Consider the following 17583-nt stretch of genomic DNA (forward strand, 5'->3'; position numbering starts at 1 on the left):
TAGATTTAAATTGTTATTGATAGTTCCTAGATCTCTGTAGAGTATCTCCCGACACACCTTTAGGTCTCTCAAAAATTGTTAACGGTTTTCTCATTATATTTTCATAGGATAAAATTTACAAAACAACGTAAAATCTCTGAACCTACCATACTCTGGGTATTTAGGGCAGTACCTTCATTTGTTTACCTTACAGGTTTGCTTTCGAACTATGACTGTGGGGTTTTACCAAAACAGTATGTGAAATATGAAGGTCTTTTACAGTTGCTGTGCATCAATCTGTAGGAAAGCTGGTTAATAAATGTCTGCAGTGTACCAGTTGTGGATGAAGCCTTCCAAACTCTTTTCTCTTCCTGCTTTTGTTCATATTGTGGTATTCATGACAAAGAGCGGTCTTGATAACGTGTGTCGCACACACGCACACACATAGTCTGATAGCACTCTGTTGAAGATGTTCAAAATAAACGCCTGCGGCACAATAGGCTGGCTGTCTGAACCAATTAGACTCCTCCTACATCACTGGAGAATAGAGCGCCGTTTAGCCATTAGTCGTGGTTATAGGCAGTTCAGCCTGAAATCTATCATTTAAAGGGTGATTTAGTTTGACTATCGCAGAACAATAAAACGGGGACTGTTGGAATGCCTTTCCTTTTCATCCGTCTACACAGTCACCCTCTAGCAAGCTGACAACAAGCATTTCCAAACACCGCAGAGAAAACAGAAGCATTGCTGTAGTACTTATGTATGTATAGAGGAGGTATCAGTGTGTTATTTACCCCAAATTGCCTTTCTAGAGCTGCACTCTTTTCTACTTTCATCACTGATTCTCAGCCTGTCAATCCAATAACAGTGATAGAAGTTGTTTCCCTCTATTACTACAACTTCCTGGAATATCCAAATCTACCGGTTGTCCTCTTCGTCTTTTGTCAAAAGTGCAGTTAGATATCCTTGCAAAAGTTCAGACGAAATACCGTGCAGTCCACCTGTTTCCTCAAAACGACACTTGTTCCAACCCTTCAAATAAAATGTTCATTATCTACCTCAGCAAGGCTAAAGAGATATAACCTAAAGCTAAAGGTTATAAGGATTTAGTATTAAACACCTGGTGCCTTTCACACCCAGCTTGTTTAGTCTTGTTGAATCAAATCACAGAAAGTTTTCCCCCCTTTATTCAATTGTCACTGGTTTGTCAGTGTGATGAGTTGCAGAGGACAGACATTCAGAAGCAGTGAAGTGAGAGCACATCTCTGAAACCCTGGAAGAAGTCATCTATTTTTTGAATCTGCTTTTAATTCGTATTAATCGAATGGACTAATAGGCGATAGCCCACAACGTTGACAGAACTGGCTTTTTCCTCTGATGCGTTATGTGTAATGTGACAGTTATACTGATACCATACAGGGCCCTTTTACAATCAGTCAATCAATCAATCAAATTTATTTATAAAGCCCTTTTTACAACAGCAGTTGTCACAGAGTGCTTTTTCAGAGACACCCGGCCTTAAACCCCAAGGAGCAAATGACAGTAGTGTTGGATTTCAGTGGCTAGGAAAAACTCCCTAAGAAGGCCGAATTTTAGGAAGAAACCTAGAGAGGACCCAGGCTCAGAGGGGTGACCAGTCCTCTTCTGGCTGTGCCGGGTGAGATATTAAGAGTCCAATTGGAATAATTAATTAATCTATTTGATTTTAGACTAGGTCAAAAGTATGACCAGGTGGACAAGGACAGGGACAGCAACGGGCCCCCCAAACCAGGTACTCCGCAGGTGTGGACCAGGACCTCATCTCCTCCTAAACTTTAAAACTGGAGGAGACTGAGAAAAGTTAGAAAGTGCATTCTTCATATCCCTCAGCACAATAATATAGCAGCGTAACACCTTGGAACTGAGACCGGGGGGTCCGGTGACACTGTGGCCCTACCCAGCAAACCCACTCAAAGGGACACCCACCAACCGCAACCCCCCTGAATGAGGGCCGAGTATTTCCAGCAGCGTACAGCCCAATTGCACAAGTGCGCAACAGAGGGTCAACAACAAGCCAGTGACTCTTCCCCCAAAAGGCATTGGAGGGAGGGCATCCCAGTGGCGACGAGAGCCCACCTGGCAAGACAGCAAGGGTGGACAGTATCAAGCCTACTGGTCACCTTCACGCCCCTGGGCCAGGCTACACCTAATTATAAACCGTGCTGTAGAGATGAGTTTTTAGTAGACACTTGAAAGTTTGCACTGAGTTTGCATTTCTAACCTTAATTGGCAGATCATTCCACAGGAGTGGAGCTCTATGAGAAAAGGCCCTGCCGCCAGCTGTTTGTTTAGAAATTCTAGGTACAATTAAAAGGCCTGCATCTTGCGATTGTAGGTTATGTGTAGGTATGTATGGCTGGATCATTTCAGCAAGGTAAGTAGGAGCAAGTCCATGTATTGATTTATAGGTTAAGAGTAAAACCTTAAAATCAGCCCTAACCCTAACAGGCAGCCAGTGTAAGGATGCCAGGACAGGAGTAATGTGTTTACATTTCTTTATTCTAGTTAGGATTCTAGCAGCCGTGTGCAGCACTAATTTAAGTTTATTTATTAATTTGTCTGGATAACCAGAGAGAAGAGCATTGCAGTAATCTAGTCTAGAAGACTTTTACACTCTATTGAACGCATTTTAAGAATATACATTTGTCTGTTACACATTTTTATGATCATTTTAAAATCAGGGCTAAGATCTGTTTAGATAAACACACAGTAAGCTTGTTGACTTACATTCCAGTTGACTTATATTAACAAGATGTGTACTTTCCAAAAGACAGTTATAGAAAGCTTCAGATAAATAGAGAGGTATACAGGGAGAGAAATAACCAGCAAGGTAATTATGAGTTTGTGGAAAGAGTGTGCATGTTGCTTGTAGTTTACTCATTTACTCTGTTGAATATAATGCACTACCTCAGGCGCTGACTGCAATAGGTGAACGCACCTGTCAGTCACAGTGATCTCCTAGCTACAGCCAACTTGTCCCCAGAGGCAGAGCCTCGACCACTCCTCTCAAAAACTCGCTTGACGATTACTAGCGTTACTAAGCAACAACATGTCAGAATCAAATCTGTGCGGATACTTCAGACCGGCACATCGGGGAACTTTGGCTCGCAACACGTTCCTGACCCTTTTTTAGGGGAAAACAAACGACACTCGCCATAGACATTCATGTAAAATAGCAGTACAAAACAACACTGGAGAACCACCTGAATTAAATTAGTTTATAAATGACCCCAAAAAACATTGTCAAGCTGATTTATGTCATCTATGCCTGTCATGGAATGCGCAAGATACATAGAAAATATTTGGTCCATCTTAAATCATGCCCATTCAGTCTCCCACTGGTGCAATAACCCCACTCTATGGCCAGAGGTGTCCTAACAGGACATTCTTAATTCATACCTTATTGAGTCTCCAAATCACCAGTGAAATAGTTAACTTCTCATTCCTGCTTTACAAACTTTTTTTTGTTTTCTAGCGTTTCTTCCGATTTTTTCAAATGTGGAAAATGCCATTGCTAACTAGACAACTAATTGTCCGGTTTGTTTCGCCTGTCAGACCAAAATAAAGTTGTCTGCCGGCAAATGTTTTGCTTGTGCAGTAACAAGCTCTTTCACTAGTTAGAAGCAGTAATGTGCTTCGCTGACGACGTTGTCACTTGATCGCGATGATGTCCTGCATCTGCCAAAATATATACAACACATACTTCCCCTTATCATTTATAAAAACTCATATGTCTTGAGATTTGCCTTGTGCTTACTTTATTATGATCATATTAGCTGTACGGACCTAAATTGACTGCTGGTTTAATCTCGTCGCAATATATCGTTTTATGCAAATGTAGACATTCGTTCTTTCTATTTATTGTTAATGGGAGAAAACTAATTATATTATTCCAAGTAATATTAATATGTTGTCAAATTAAACAATACGTGTTCTTTAAAACAAGGTTAACTTGTAATTGTATTTTGGTTTTGGTTATTGTGCTATGTCTGTTTGTTTGAGAAAATCGATTTTGAGAATTTGTTTTAATCAACAGCAGCATTCTAGAATTCTATTGGGGTCTAAAGGGTTACATTTAGAAGTTATAAGTCATTTCAAATTGTGTGGTTCTTTTTTTTATTAGGGGTTGCCCATGGGGATTTGCCAAAGATTGTCCTTTCAAGTATATAGCCTAATATTATTTGAGGTTTTCTTTAGTAAGATTAGTGATTCAGTTATGATATCGTGAAGTATTGACTTGTAACATGTGTATCGTGATACATATCGTATGGCAAGGTACTTGCCAATACCCACCCCAATCTCCAACCTTCTCTAGTATGACAGCTGAAATGACCAACTTCTCAAGCTTACTATTTATTTCTAGCTTTCATATAACACATTACAGCACATTATGCACTTCTCTCTTTCTCTTGCAGCTCTTCCCTAGATCCTTTGGGTGCTGTGCTATAGATTTTCTTTCTATATGCCTGGCAAACTGTTATTTCATCATAAACTCTAAGGGGTGTCCTTCTATTCTATTTTTGTGCCTCACATCTAAATTGTGGATTTTTGGATCCCTGTTAATTGAGAATCTAGTGAGGGAGGAACAGCCAGCCTAGCCATGGTTGTGTATACAGGCGAGTGTGCTTTACAGTTCTGAGATGCTGCTAGAAAGTTGAAAGTATTTCTGGCAACCCATCAGATTGGTATCACTGGTAACAGGAAAACAGGCTCGCTTCACGGACAGACAGAGGCAATACAACATTTTAAGCCAATTATGGGTAGACGTGGGAGTGAAAGATGGATAAGATAGTATCAGGGAGTTTGTGGTATCTCATACTTGTTCAGTTTCCTTAAGACTGTTTGCTGTTTGCTTAGTTAATCAAACGTGGGTCTGATCAGTGAAACCAGTATTTTACTCTGAAATACTGACTGGTCTGCCGCACAGAATGGTAGTGTGACGGCCGGCCACGAACTGTGCCATGCCAGTTGTCACATTTCTATGTTCTGTTCTAGTTTTTCTGTTTCATTGTTCAGTTTAGTCTTGTTGGTATATGGCATTTTCCTGTGTGTCGTTATCCCCTTGTTAAGTCTCTATGTAAGTTCCACCTGCCCCAGTGTTTCTGGTCAGTCATTGTTTAATGTCACCAATCTGTCTCTGCATTTACGTTCCTGGGAGCAAAGCATTGAGTGTAAGTCAGTCTTTTGATTAAAGAGCCGTTTATTTGTGCATGTGTCCTGCCTTCTACAACCCTGACAGGTGTAAAGTGGTCAATTCCACTTTTATAAGTGAGACTCAACAGTGCAGCCTGAAATCGATGTACATACGTGTACAAAGGTAGAACCTTAAATGAGTGTACGCTGACTAAAGCAAAATATTTCTTATGGTCTTTAGGTATTTAATAAGTTGAATTGAAAGAAAAATGCATTGTATACGTAACAGCCTGAAGAGAAAAAACATGATTATGTAATTTATATTGTTTGAACTGTTTCTTTGTTGGGAGGCTGTTCAGTGGTTTCCGCATGCCATGCAAATTGATGTAAAAGACCTGCTAGTAAAAGTCGGAAATATTACTACTTCTTCATTCCCAGGCAATCCCTTCCATTGTAATACACAGTGTTAATCAGGCTTTAAATACTTTAAACAAATACCTGCCTGTGCAAACACTGGGAATTTACAGCACGTCTAAACATTTGTTGTTTCTGGCAAAAAGCCAAGCATATCATGTTTCTCTGTTATTTCAGGGGAGTGCTTGAAAACAGAAAGCTCATTGCGACATTTTGAGGTTTTCATTCTGCATTTATTTTCTATAAATCATGGCAATTTTGCAAACCTCATATTGGTGTAAACTGTAATACAATCTGTGGAAAAGGTTAGGATTTACAGGAATAAAAAAACACTTTAAAAGTACGTACTATGAACACAAAACAACATTTCAAAGGTATTTGTACAGTGGCAAATGTCTTGTCTATTCCAGCACATTGACATTACAAAAAGACAATGTGGTGTCTGCTTTAAGTATATTTCCATCTAATATACCATTGAAAAATGACAGCATGTTTTGTATATACTGTAGTCCCTCTGTTTCAGGGTGTATGGAAAACCTGTTTTTAAGAGAGCTGGCAGCATTACTACACACTCAAGAGATCTGTCAGTAGCCAGTCTTCATTCATTACATTTGCATTTGAAGTATGTTGCTGGTGTCTGGACCTGAGGACCAAAGTATCAGTGCAAGTCACGCTGGCCATAATGAGGCCGATTTGTGTTACTTAATTGATCAAAGGCCAAAATCAGCTGTCTGGTTGAAATGGCAACTGACCCAGTAGATCAAGGAACACCTCTGTAGTGAATGACCAAAGAATGCTCACCATTATGAAGAAAAAAAACTGTTTGACAGTCAGGAACATTCACCAGGAGGTAGGCATTGATTTGTCAGCCGGTGCCTGATACGACCAAGAGCTGAAAATGGCTTCAGTACAGAAAATCACTGGGGAAGATGGACGGCGACTGGTGCCTTCAACTGGTTGCACAGACGTCAGACCATCAGTGCATGCAAAGGACATGCGACCAAGTACATAACATGACTCTACTGTTCATGACATTCATCTGGGGACTCATCTGCATTCTATACCCGTTTGTCATTGTATTACTTCAAATCCAAGGTGACGGAATAAAGAGCCGGCAGAATAATATTAAATAAATATTATATTTCACGTTGATTGGTGTCCGTTTCAGTGGTTGCTATCTCTTCGATGGAAGTTGTGTTGGATCCACGGATGGCAGTCGAGGTGCGGTTGGAATGTGTCCCGGCCCTGGCCCAACAATGGCCACCGGGGAACACACAGAGGGCAGCCTGCTGGAACTTTTCTCCTCCCATGGTGTACAATGCCAGGTTGAAGAAGGTGTTGAGCCCCGTCATGGGCCTGGACATGATGTACACGGCATGGACCCAGTTCTCCAACATGCACGGTGAATGTGGATTCATCCGGACAGCTATTCTTAGAGCCCTCAGGACGTGGTAGGGCAGGAAGCATGCCACGAACACCACCAGGACCAGCACGGTGAGGCGGCGTGCGCGTATCTTGCCGGGGTTGTGGGGCCCCGTGGCTAGTTTCCTCCTGATACAGACGTAACACACCACCACCACCACTAGGGGCAGCAGGAAGTTCACCACGGTCAGCAGCCAGCTGTACCACCACAGCAGTTCGACTGGGTCGCTGCTGGCAAAGTCCAAACATTGGGTCGTGTTGTTCTTCTCCACCAAGTTCAATATGGTGAGTAAGGGCCAGATCTCCACCACTGCGATCGCCCAAACGGCCGCGCATGCCACAAAACCCCACCTCTTTCGCTGTACCTCTGGCGCCCTGAGCGGATGCATCACCACGACATATCGAAACACTGCCAAACAGGTGAGGAACAGTATACTACCATACAGGTTTAAGTGGAAACCAAAACGTACAAAGCGGCACATGAAGTTACCCAGGGTCCAGGAGTCACTGTTGGCGTAGTAATAGACAAGAAAAGGCAGACTCAGAACATACAACAGATCGGTTAAAGCCAGGTTGACCATAATGACTTCGCTGGACTTCCATGGTCGCAGTTTAGCCAGGTAGATGGTGATGGCCACGATGTTACCCAGGATTCCCACTAGGCAAATTACACTATATATGACGGGCAGGTAGTAATGTTTTGTCAGGAGTGCCACATTGGTGCAGTTTTGGGAGGATTCATTCCCGTAGGAAATTATGCTGGACATGACTGTGCTGTGAGTGGCGATGCAGGTCATAAGATACCTAAACAGAGGGTGAGAAAGAATTATACTGTTATGTAGTGTGAATTATACCTGTATGTAGTGTGAATTATACCATTATGTAGTGTGAATTATATCATTGTGTAGTGTAAATTATATCATTGTGTAGTGTAAATTATACCATTATATAGTGTTACGTTACACCATTTGGTGTAACATATAAGTATATATACACATATACACAGAGTTCTGTAATTATATATCACATAAATAAATGTCAAAAGTGAATAAAAATTTAGAACATAATAATATAATAATCATAAAGATTTTTTATTTTTATATTTACACATAAAAACAGAATTATATAATTACATAGGTATGTATACAGTGGAATCTATAGGCACTGCACATTCACACACACACTTCACACATGCTATTACTGTTACTGTTACTGTTCATCATTCACTTTTACTTATAGGTAAATATACCCAAATGACCCATACACCATACCCAAATGACCCATACACCATATGCAAATGACCCATACACCATACCCAAATGACCCATACACCATATGCAAATGACCCATACACCATACCCAAATGACCCATACACCATACGCAAACCATCCACTCCCGATACCTAAACAACTCATACCCAAACAACCCACACCCCATTCCCAAACAAATTATTCCCCATACCCGAACAACCCACACCCTATATGCAGAAAACCCATGTCCCATTCCCAAACAACCCAAAACCCGTGCCAAAATGACCCTTAATGAAAAACCTATCAATTCTGTCTAGCAGTTAATATGAAGAAAAACACACAACACAGTCTCATCTCCTTCCTAACTTATACTACGCATCCTTTAAGAAAATACTAACCACCTAGCATGGGCCATACTAACATACACTAAGATTAGAAAAACAATTATCATAAAAAACATCCTTAAAATCTAATTATATATTACACATGAACCCAGAGAAGCTGTTAGTGTTGCTGCAACTTACCGTCAGTCTGTCACAGACAGTGCATTCCCACATCTATGTTTCTCTGAAATGACTTCTCATCCTACTTTCCCTTAAGCAACAACCACTTCATGTCACCAAGTTCACCGCCTCCTACAGCTGAATGTTCTGCCCCGACAATGAGATTACAGCTGTATGTGACTCATTGTGCCTCTGCTGGGTGCCACCTTACCAGTTTAAATTGTTCAACATCCTGTAGTAGTGTATTGAAACTTTTATTTCTGAATACTCTTTAATGGATGTTTGAGAACACAGTTACTGATTATTTGATTAGGTTGCATGAACAATAGTTTTGTTCCAATTAAACATTATTTGAACTGGATTAATTTCACGTATGCCACATTATCAACATAGGTGTATTTTAATCATGTAAACATTGTACTAAAATGAACTCTAAGGGCCTTTGTTGAACTTCAAATACATTTCAAATACTTTCGGATGATTTTAATACGATACGCGAAAAATGCCTATTTAACTTTCCGGACTTGAAGGGGATTTGTGTCATAAATGTTTACAGGAATTGTCTGGGTTGTTTTCAGAGGTGATCTGATTGTTTCAAAATCTGAATCGGCTGCCTATGTGAAAATATGTTCATGGTAAAAACTGATTTTGGTCAAACATTTTGACCAAATACGTAGCTGCAGTTTTCAGTTACACTGTTCTACACTGTGCACCTTCACTGTGTATTCCAAATCTCTGTCTTTCTATGGACTAAAGTTTAAGCATTGTCGTCTTTAGTGAACTGGTGTGGACTGATTCAAAATGTGATAAAATATTGAATTGTTGTTAAACATCTAGACAAGGACACCTTAACCCGCATTTAACAACAGCGTGGCCAAATTCTTTTCTCATTACATCAAATGACTGAGTCAAAATGAAGAAAACGATCCCTGTAAACATCCTCTGTTGCCAGTAAGTTATTGACGCATTCGAAATATGACGTACTGTATTTTATTTAAAGTACTGTAGATGGGCCTAATCGGACAGGTGAATGTCATAACTTTAATAATTTGTGCCAAGTATTGTGCCGTTGTTAAAATACCAAGGGAAACTAGTAAAACCGGACCATTTGGCATGTGATCAAATGGATAGTCAGAAATCAAAACCACTATAGACAACAATACTTTTGGGTATAATTGTAGTTTTTAAATGTCTTTTCAACTTCACTTCAATGTCCTTTCCTCAGTGGGAGGTGTCAACCAAATGTGCAATGCTTGCTTACCCTTTTCCAAAATTGTGGTTAAAAGTTGAGAAGAAGAATAAAAGAAGGAGAAATTACAGTACCTGGTGATTAGAATATCAATGACCAGGAGTAAATGTGTATGTGATAATGACCATACATTTACAGGGAGTTCTAGTACCCAGACCCAGTGTGCCGGAACACTAGGCCATGTAGAGGTCATGTAGGGGTCATGTGGAGGTCATTTAGGGTTCATGTAGGTGGGGGATCGGTTATAAACAGCAGCTACATGATGTTTGTGAAATTTGTGTGTTTGTGTGCATCATCAGTGTTTATGTTATGTATGAACGTGTGTGTGTGTGTGTTTTAGGTCTTTCTATACTCATGAGGACCAAATATCCCCATAAGTATAGTAAAACCTGAAATAATTGGACTCATGGGGACCTTTTTCCGGTCCCCATTAGTCAAAAGTCAATTTCCGGCTGAGGGTTTAGGTTAAGGGTTGAACTTACAGTTAATTTTAGAGTTCGAATTTTCTTTAAGGTCCAGGCCTTGTTGGTTAAGTTTAGGGTTAAGGTTAGGCATTACATCTAGGTAAAGTTTAGGCATAAATGTTACTTTATTGAGGTTGAGGTTAGGGATATAGGGTTAGATTAGGGTAAGCGTTAGGTTTAGGGTTAAGATTAGGGCAAGGGAGTTTAATTAAAAGATCTAAGTGGTAACAAAACAAAATTATAGATGTGCCGTTTTTTCGAACTTGAATAGGAAAGTAATACTTAAGCAAGCTATTCAATGTGCAAACACTGGAGAAGGATGTTTATGTTTCACCTCTGAAATACACGTTTTGGCTGTGATCCAACTGTGTAATTTTCTTGTTTATCCCCCTAAAGTAATTTCAGAGCATTGCTTAAAAATGCATTCATACCCACATAACAATGTATCAGAAGATCACAACACCCTTCATTCCATCATTGTTGGTTTAATTCAAACAGATATATACACAATTACCAGACTACTTGCGCCACAAACACCTTCAGGACCAGCACTGTGAGGCGGTGTGCACGTATCTTGCCAGGGTTGTGGCTAGTTCCCTCCTGATACAGGTGTATCACACCACCACCACTGGGGGCAGCAGGAAACCCAGTGTAGTCAGAGACCAGCTGTACCACCACAGCAGTTCGACTGGGTTGCTGCTGGCAAATTCCAAGCACCGGGTCCTGCTGTTCTGCTCCACTGTGGTTACCATGGTGAGCATGGGCATGATAGGCTGAATCAGGCAAGAATGTCTGAGTTTGACAAGATTATAATATCAAGTCTTCAGCGATGGCAAGGTTGATGTTTGAGGGAATACATTAAATACATTAAACCTGGCACCAATGTATTGCAGAAAATATTTTGCTCTAAACATATTTCAGAATTTGAGTGTAATGTAGCCAAAATAATCCACCTCACAGATGTTGAGAAGATATCTGTCATTGGCGGTGGCCAGAGAGATACTTCGTACTGCAAGTAAACTAGATTAGGGTAGACTATTACCCTAATCTAAACCTAACCCTAACCTTAACCTCAATAAAGTAACATTTATGCCTAAACTTTACCTAGATGTAATGCCTAACCTTAACCCTAAACTTAACCAACAAGGCCTGGACCTTAAAGAAAATTCGAACTCTAAAATTAACTGTAAGTTCGACCCTAAACCTAAACCCTCAGCCGGAAATTGACTTTTGACTAATGGGGACCGGAAAAAGGTCCCAAAATGTCCCCATGAGTATAGTAAAACCTGAAAGATTTCACAAACATCATGTAGCTGCTGTTTATAACCGGTCCCAAAATGTCCCCATGAGTACAGTAAAACCTGAAAGATTTCACAAACAGATTTCACAAACATCATGTAGCTGCTGTTTATAACCGATCCCCCACCTACATGAACCCTAAATGACCCCTACATGACCTCTACATGGCCCAGTGTTCCCACACACTGGGTCTGGGTACTAGAACTCCCTGTAAATGTATGGTCATTATCACATACACATTTACTCCTGGTCATTGATATTCTAATCACCACATACTGTAATTTCTCTTTAATTTATTTTTCTCCTTCTCAACTTTTAACCACAATTTTGGATAAAAGACATGAATATACTGTAAATATTATACATTATATTTTTCAGACCAGCAGAGGTCACTACTGTGCAGTGCACTGTCTTGAGAAATCATAGAGTCATAAACAGTATCCCAAGCCTCAAGGGATTTCACAAAGTTTCTGTTGTCCATCACTACTTAAGCTTTTCCCATTCCAATATAACTGGCGAAATGTGGTCTTATATACTCTTATCCACTACCCTGAAAGTCATGCATCCATTCATCCTACGCATTTCTGTGTTGCTGTACCTACAAATTCGAAAAGTAATGTCTGACACCAACACAGACCTTGAACAGTAATGTCTGACATCCATTATGGGAAAACAAGCTGGTCACAGTGCGCATTGAGCAATGACACGCACGAAGGCCTCAGAATAACATTACAGCCAAATTTGACCATTAAGAATCGTTGATATCCCCAGGGAGTACAGTACTTCCTCCTCACCGTGGTTCAACAGGTCAAATGAGTGTCTACATGCATGTTTATGTTGTCTGACCTAAGTTGGGTACGGACATCCATTAATGAACCTAGAAATCATTAGTGATTCTGTGAAGTATTCTGTAATGATGTCACAGTTCAAAGTGAATTATGTATGTAAAAGGATATTTTATGTTAAGCCAATCGCAGAAACATATTGTGACTTGTAATGTTGTGAAGATACAATGACCAAAATGTGACTAAAAACTCTTCATGTGCACATTCAGATAGACTACTAGTATAGTTAACTACACTAGTCTTGTTGTCCAGAGCTATAGTAGACTTAAAAATGGACAGCGACAAAACAGACGGAAGAACTGACAAAATGAACACTGAAAAAGCCACACGACTGCTGTAACTCTACATTGAAAACAACCAAAACAGTTATTCAACACATTTTTATTTTACAAAAAAAAAAAAAAGAAAAAGAAAAGGACAGCTAAATAGTACAATCGTTTGGGTTTATAAACTATAACAATGCAGTTTTCACTGAAGCAAAGCAGATGCTCAGGACACGATCAACCGGCAGGAGTCCGAATTTGAGATGGCATGCCACAGTGCGCCGTCGGTACTGCTGAGGTAAAAAGACAACCTGGGGAGGTCGGCGTTAGCGACCGCCAGAGATCACGAGGGGGCCTCGGGCGGAGCCTCGGGCGGAGCCTCGGGCGGAGCCTCGGGTGGAGCCTCAGAGTTTGGGCATCTTGGCAACGTTGAGGCGCATGGATGCGCAGGAGGCCCCGGCAGCATAACGCATCTCTCTCAACATCCCACCCCATTCCTTCTTGTCCTCCTCAAACCTAACACACACACACAAAGAAAATGACGCAGTAATGAGGAACAGAACAGGCCATTTGTCTTGTAGGCCACCACCTGACCACATCTTACACTCCAGCTGTAGCCTTCCCTTAGTTTTTGGCTAAAACACATTCAGGTAACAAATGATTACAAATGAACTAAGACTGACTGGCTCGTATTTGTTTTCCGCAAAGGGAGAAAAAGGCAACACACTGAACTGTGAACAAACAAGCCCTTCAGTAGGAGCTTGTGTGAGTGCTCAGAGATGCCTGGACCAGGATTACTCAACTCTGCTCCTGAAGGTCCTACACATTTCAAGTTTTTGTTTCTACTTGCTCATTAACTGCACTCACCTGGTATCCCAGGGGTCTGAATAAGTCCCTGGTAAGAAGGAGAGGATGAAAAAGTGCTTCCACCCTCCAGTGACCAGAACTGAATTTAGCTCAACCGTCTTGTTACATGAAGAAGCCACGCGTTCAGACTGTGGTCGGCCACACAAGCACATTTGAGGGTGTGGACTTACTGCCAGATATCAGTGACCTCGGCCGGTACCATCTCCTTGTTGTCATTCTGGATGATGGTAAAGCCTCCCACAGCAAACAGACTCCCACCACTGCTCAGGAGGTTTACTGAGCTTCTCTCCTGGGGGAAGTCAGTAAACTCTTCCCATCTGGGAAGGAAAGAAGAGAAAAAAGCAGGGGAGGAAAGAAAGATGAAGCAAGGACTGAGGGGCATTAGATAGAAATATTGTCAAGGTAATTCATTACACTCATGGCCAGGGGCTTTTCCTGACCAACAAAAACTAAGCAAGTTGACAGCAAATAGCAGTCTGTGTAATTTAGTTTTGTCTTCACTAATTGGTGTTACGACCAATCAGATCAGCTCTGAGAAAGAATTAGCATGAAAAGATCCAATGTGATTGGTCTAGAGGCACATGAGTGGGGAAAATAAAACATCACAATTGGCCTGAATGTACACGTGACGTTATAGTGAATCATTTTGAAACGGGGCAACTACTCATCAAGTGTATTCTTCAGAAACGGAACGCTACGCACTTGTTTGTTCCAAAGTTGTAGACTTCAGACGCAGCAGTGAGGCCTTCCTCGTTGACTCCACCCACCACCACAATCTTCCCATTGTGAACGGTGGCTCCAAACATGGCCCTGGCCGTCTTCATGGCAGCCAGCTCCCTCCACTCTGACTGCTTGTGGTTGTACACAAACATCTTGTTCAGGGCTTTGCTGTGCGGGATAATCAGACACAGGTTGGGTCAGACCCCCGGTGAAAGATGGCAGCCTTCAGATACAATAAATCCAATAAAAGGGTATTGAGCAGATTCTCGTACACGACCCAGAGAACACATTATTTTCCAGTACTGAGAACTTTGAGTGACAGCGTCAAAGCACAGTGAAAACAGTGGCTTCCACAACACATCAAGCGTGCTTGGTGTTTAGAATGACGGATCACAAACAGCTGCGGCTCGCACAAGCCAATGTGAAGACACTTACTTGTCATCTGTCTTTCCTCCAAGGCAGTACACCAGGCCTTTATGAGAGACCACGGAATGGCCGTGGATCTTCAGGGGAAGCTTTTTGGTCTCACTCCACTTCATCTTCCTGGGGGGGAGGGAGAGAAGGAATGGCAGGCAAGAAGTGTCAAAACCCCACTCACCTCTACAGCTGAGGGACACGCTGTGAAATCCCACACGTGTGTCTAATGCAGCGACTGAACCCAAGACCTTTCACTCACTGGACATCGTAGCACATCACGGAGTCCAGGGAATCGTTGCTCTGCAGGTCTTTTCCGGCAATGACGAAAAGCAGGTGTTCACTCTCCCCCATGCTGAAGAGAGCTCTGGGGGAGGGCATAGGGGGGAGGGCTACCCAGTCAGCTGCAAGAGTGTCCAACTAAAATGAAAGACAGTTGAATGTGAAAATGCCTCCATTCCAAACTGATATCACGAGTAAAGGCAGGGTTTGGTTCTTGCGACACGTCAAACAAACACATCTGTTCTGCTAATGAGTTAATATACGCGCACACGTGTTATGGGATGAAATGTAAAAGCATGAAAAGAACCAACACAGTGTGGGTTACCTGATAGAAGTAGCACTGTAGGGGGGCGTCCTTGTCCTCCTCGTCCACAAACAGTCCTCCGACAATGTAAAGCTCGTTCTTCTGTGACGTCAGGCTGACGTGATTCCGGGGGATCTGTTCCGACAAGGCTGTCAGGAAACACTCGTTCTCGTTGACGTCGTACGCCACCGCCGCCGTGTCGTTGATCATGAGGATCAGCTCGCGGGTGTACATGCCGTGGCGACGGTTGTCATTCAGGAAACCGGGGAAAAGGTCCTCCTCTTCGGCCTCGTCACCTTTGCCATCCTCCCCTACTTCACCGGCTTCCTTCTTCGTCTTCTCCGGGAGCTTTCCCTGGAAGGCGTCTTTGACCGCCTGGACTTTCTTCATGAGCTCCGGGTCAGCCTTGATAATCTCGTCCGCTGCGACCTTTTCGCTGAAGTATTTCTCCGGCATCAGGCGGAAGCGGATGCACTCAAAGGCGTCGCTTAGTACCTTCGCACGTTTTTCCTTGTCGTGGCGGACCCAGTTCATGAGGGCCTCGAACACCACCTCTTCTTTCTCCACGTTGACCGAGTCACCACCGATAATGGCAAAAAGTTCATGAGGGGCCAGCTGAAGGAACTCCTCGTCTTTGGAGAGGATCTCGAAGCGGTCCGCGATGTAGTCACGGGCAGATATAGCCAACCGGGGCACATTGAGGACCAGGCCCATCCTGAAGATAGCCAGGCAGTTGGTCAGAGACAGCTTTTTCTGAAGATAGTTAACGCACACGGTGAAGACCGAAGGAATCTGGAAACGATTGGCCACCGCAAATATGTCCTGCACATTGTCATCAGTGAGGTCGATCTCTGCCGAGTACAGATAGGTGATGATCATGTCCAAAATGGAGGGGTTGACGTCGTCCAGGACCACTTCCTTGGTGGCTTTCACCTCTGTGCCGTCTTCTGAGAACAATATCTCCCTGAAGTAGGGGCTGCAGGCGGCCATGATGAGTTTGTGGCAGGGGAAGCTCCGGTCTCCCACTTTCAGAGTGCAGTCCACAAACTTGTTCTCGTTCAGCAGCTCCTTGAGTCCATCCTGGAGTAAGGTGCTCTGAAAGAGGCGCAGCTCCTCCTTGATGGCTACAGGGTCCATGGTGTGGAGAAATCAGTGGCTTGCGGACGGTACGAAATGGTGGCCACAGGTCCTTTTGGCACCCAGTCCAGGGAAGAAAAGGCAGAGCAAAGAAAAGTTCCCAGTCTGAAGCCCCCGCTTGCCTGCTGCAATTTAATCCTGTCCCCTCTAAATATAGACACACGCCTGCCTCAGTCGGTAAGAATCCGGCATCGGCCAATTCTGAATGTGGAGTCCGACTCAGGCAGCTGTCACAGACTGAAAGTAGCAACTGCGGTGTTCGGGGGTCTAGCCGAGCAGAATGATTCAGCCAACACGGTGTTTAGTTGTGGCCAAATGGTAATGATGTCAAATTTCCAGGTTCAGTTTTTCCTAGGATGGGGGGGAGGAGCTTAGAGCACATCCATTCTGTATCTTAACGGCTTTAAAGGATTACATGTTACTTTCATTTATTAACTTCCAAAGTGTGATACCTCTCAATTCAACAATTCAACAAAAAGTCCCAAAGTCGCCACTGTATACAGTTTAAAATCGCTTTGTACATATATTACAACGTCAGGTTGATTTGAAATGAGGCCAAAAAACCGAAGAGGCTTTTTAGTAAGAACAGTCGAGAAGCGCAGAGCAGCAGCTGTGCCTACAACAGGTGACGGACAGTTTTCTTCACCTATCAGCACTCCTCTTCCCCACGGTTTATTATTTAGGTCAGCTGACACGGGGGGACGACGACATCAAGCCCTGAATATAGCTACTTTGTTTGGAATTATCTCGTACACACAGAGTAGGCCTATCATCTCTGGAGTACCCATGTGGCCTCGTTGACTATGTGGAGAAGTTTTCTGGATACCCTAAAGATAGACCGTTTCGGCAGGGGTGTCTCACATGAAATATCTGTGAAGTGTGAGCAGAGCGCAGTGTCACCTGTCCAGTGTTAGAAATGGATACATGTTATATGGTCTGTCCTGGCAACACGAAGCACTTCCTAATTTAATAGAAGGTACAGTTTAGAAAAGTCTTTC

General features: G+C 42.5%; 2 protein-coding genes across 2 annotated transcripts; both read right to left on the bottom strand.

Annotated features, from left to right (window-relative positions):
• Positions 1–5847: 5847 nt before the first annotated feature.
• Positions 5848–8856, bottom strand: LOC105019993 (2-oxoglutarate receptor 1). The gene is made up of 2 exons (XM_010886605.3): positions 8763–8856; positions 5848–7791 (listed from the first exon to the last, which is right to left on the bottom strand). Exon 2 carries the CDS (start codon positions 7782–7784, stop codon positions 6702–6704), a length of 1083 nt encoding a protein of 360 aa, XP_010884907.1. The 5' UTR covers positions 7785–7791; positions 8763–8856; the 3' UTR covers positions 5848–6701.
• Positions 8857–13024: 4168 nt separating this feature from the next.
• On the bottom strand, positions 13025–16839 carry LOC105019994 (kelch-like protein 41b). Its single transcript, XM_010886606.4, has 6 exons — positions 15470–16839; positions 15125–15282; positions 14884–14991; positions 14431–14616; positions 13899–14045; positions 13025–13377 (listed from the first exon to the last, which is right to left on the bottom strand). Exons 1-6 carry the CDS (start codon positions 16583–16585, stop codon positions 13266–13268), a joined length of 1827 nt encoding a protein of 608 aa, XP_010884908.2. The 5' UTR covers positions 16586–16839; the 3' UTR covers positions 13025–13265.
• Positions 16840–17583: the final 744 nt, after the last annotated feature.

This window comes from Esox lucius, chromosome 22 (assembly GCF_011004845.1).
Source record: "Esox lucius isolate fEsoLuc1 chromosome 22, fEsoLuc1.pri, whole genome shotgun sequence".
NCBI classification, from domain to species: domain Eukaryota; kingdom Metazoa; phylum Chordata; class Actinopteri; order Esociformes; family Esocidae; genus Esox; species Esox lucius.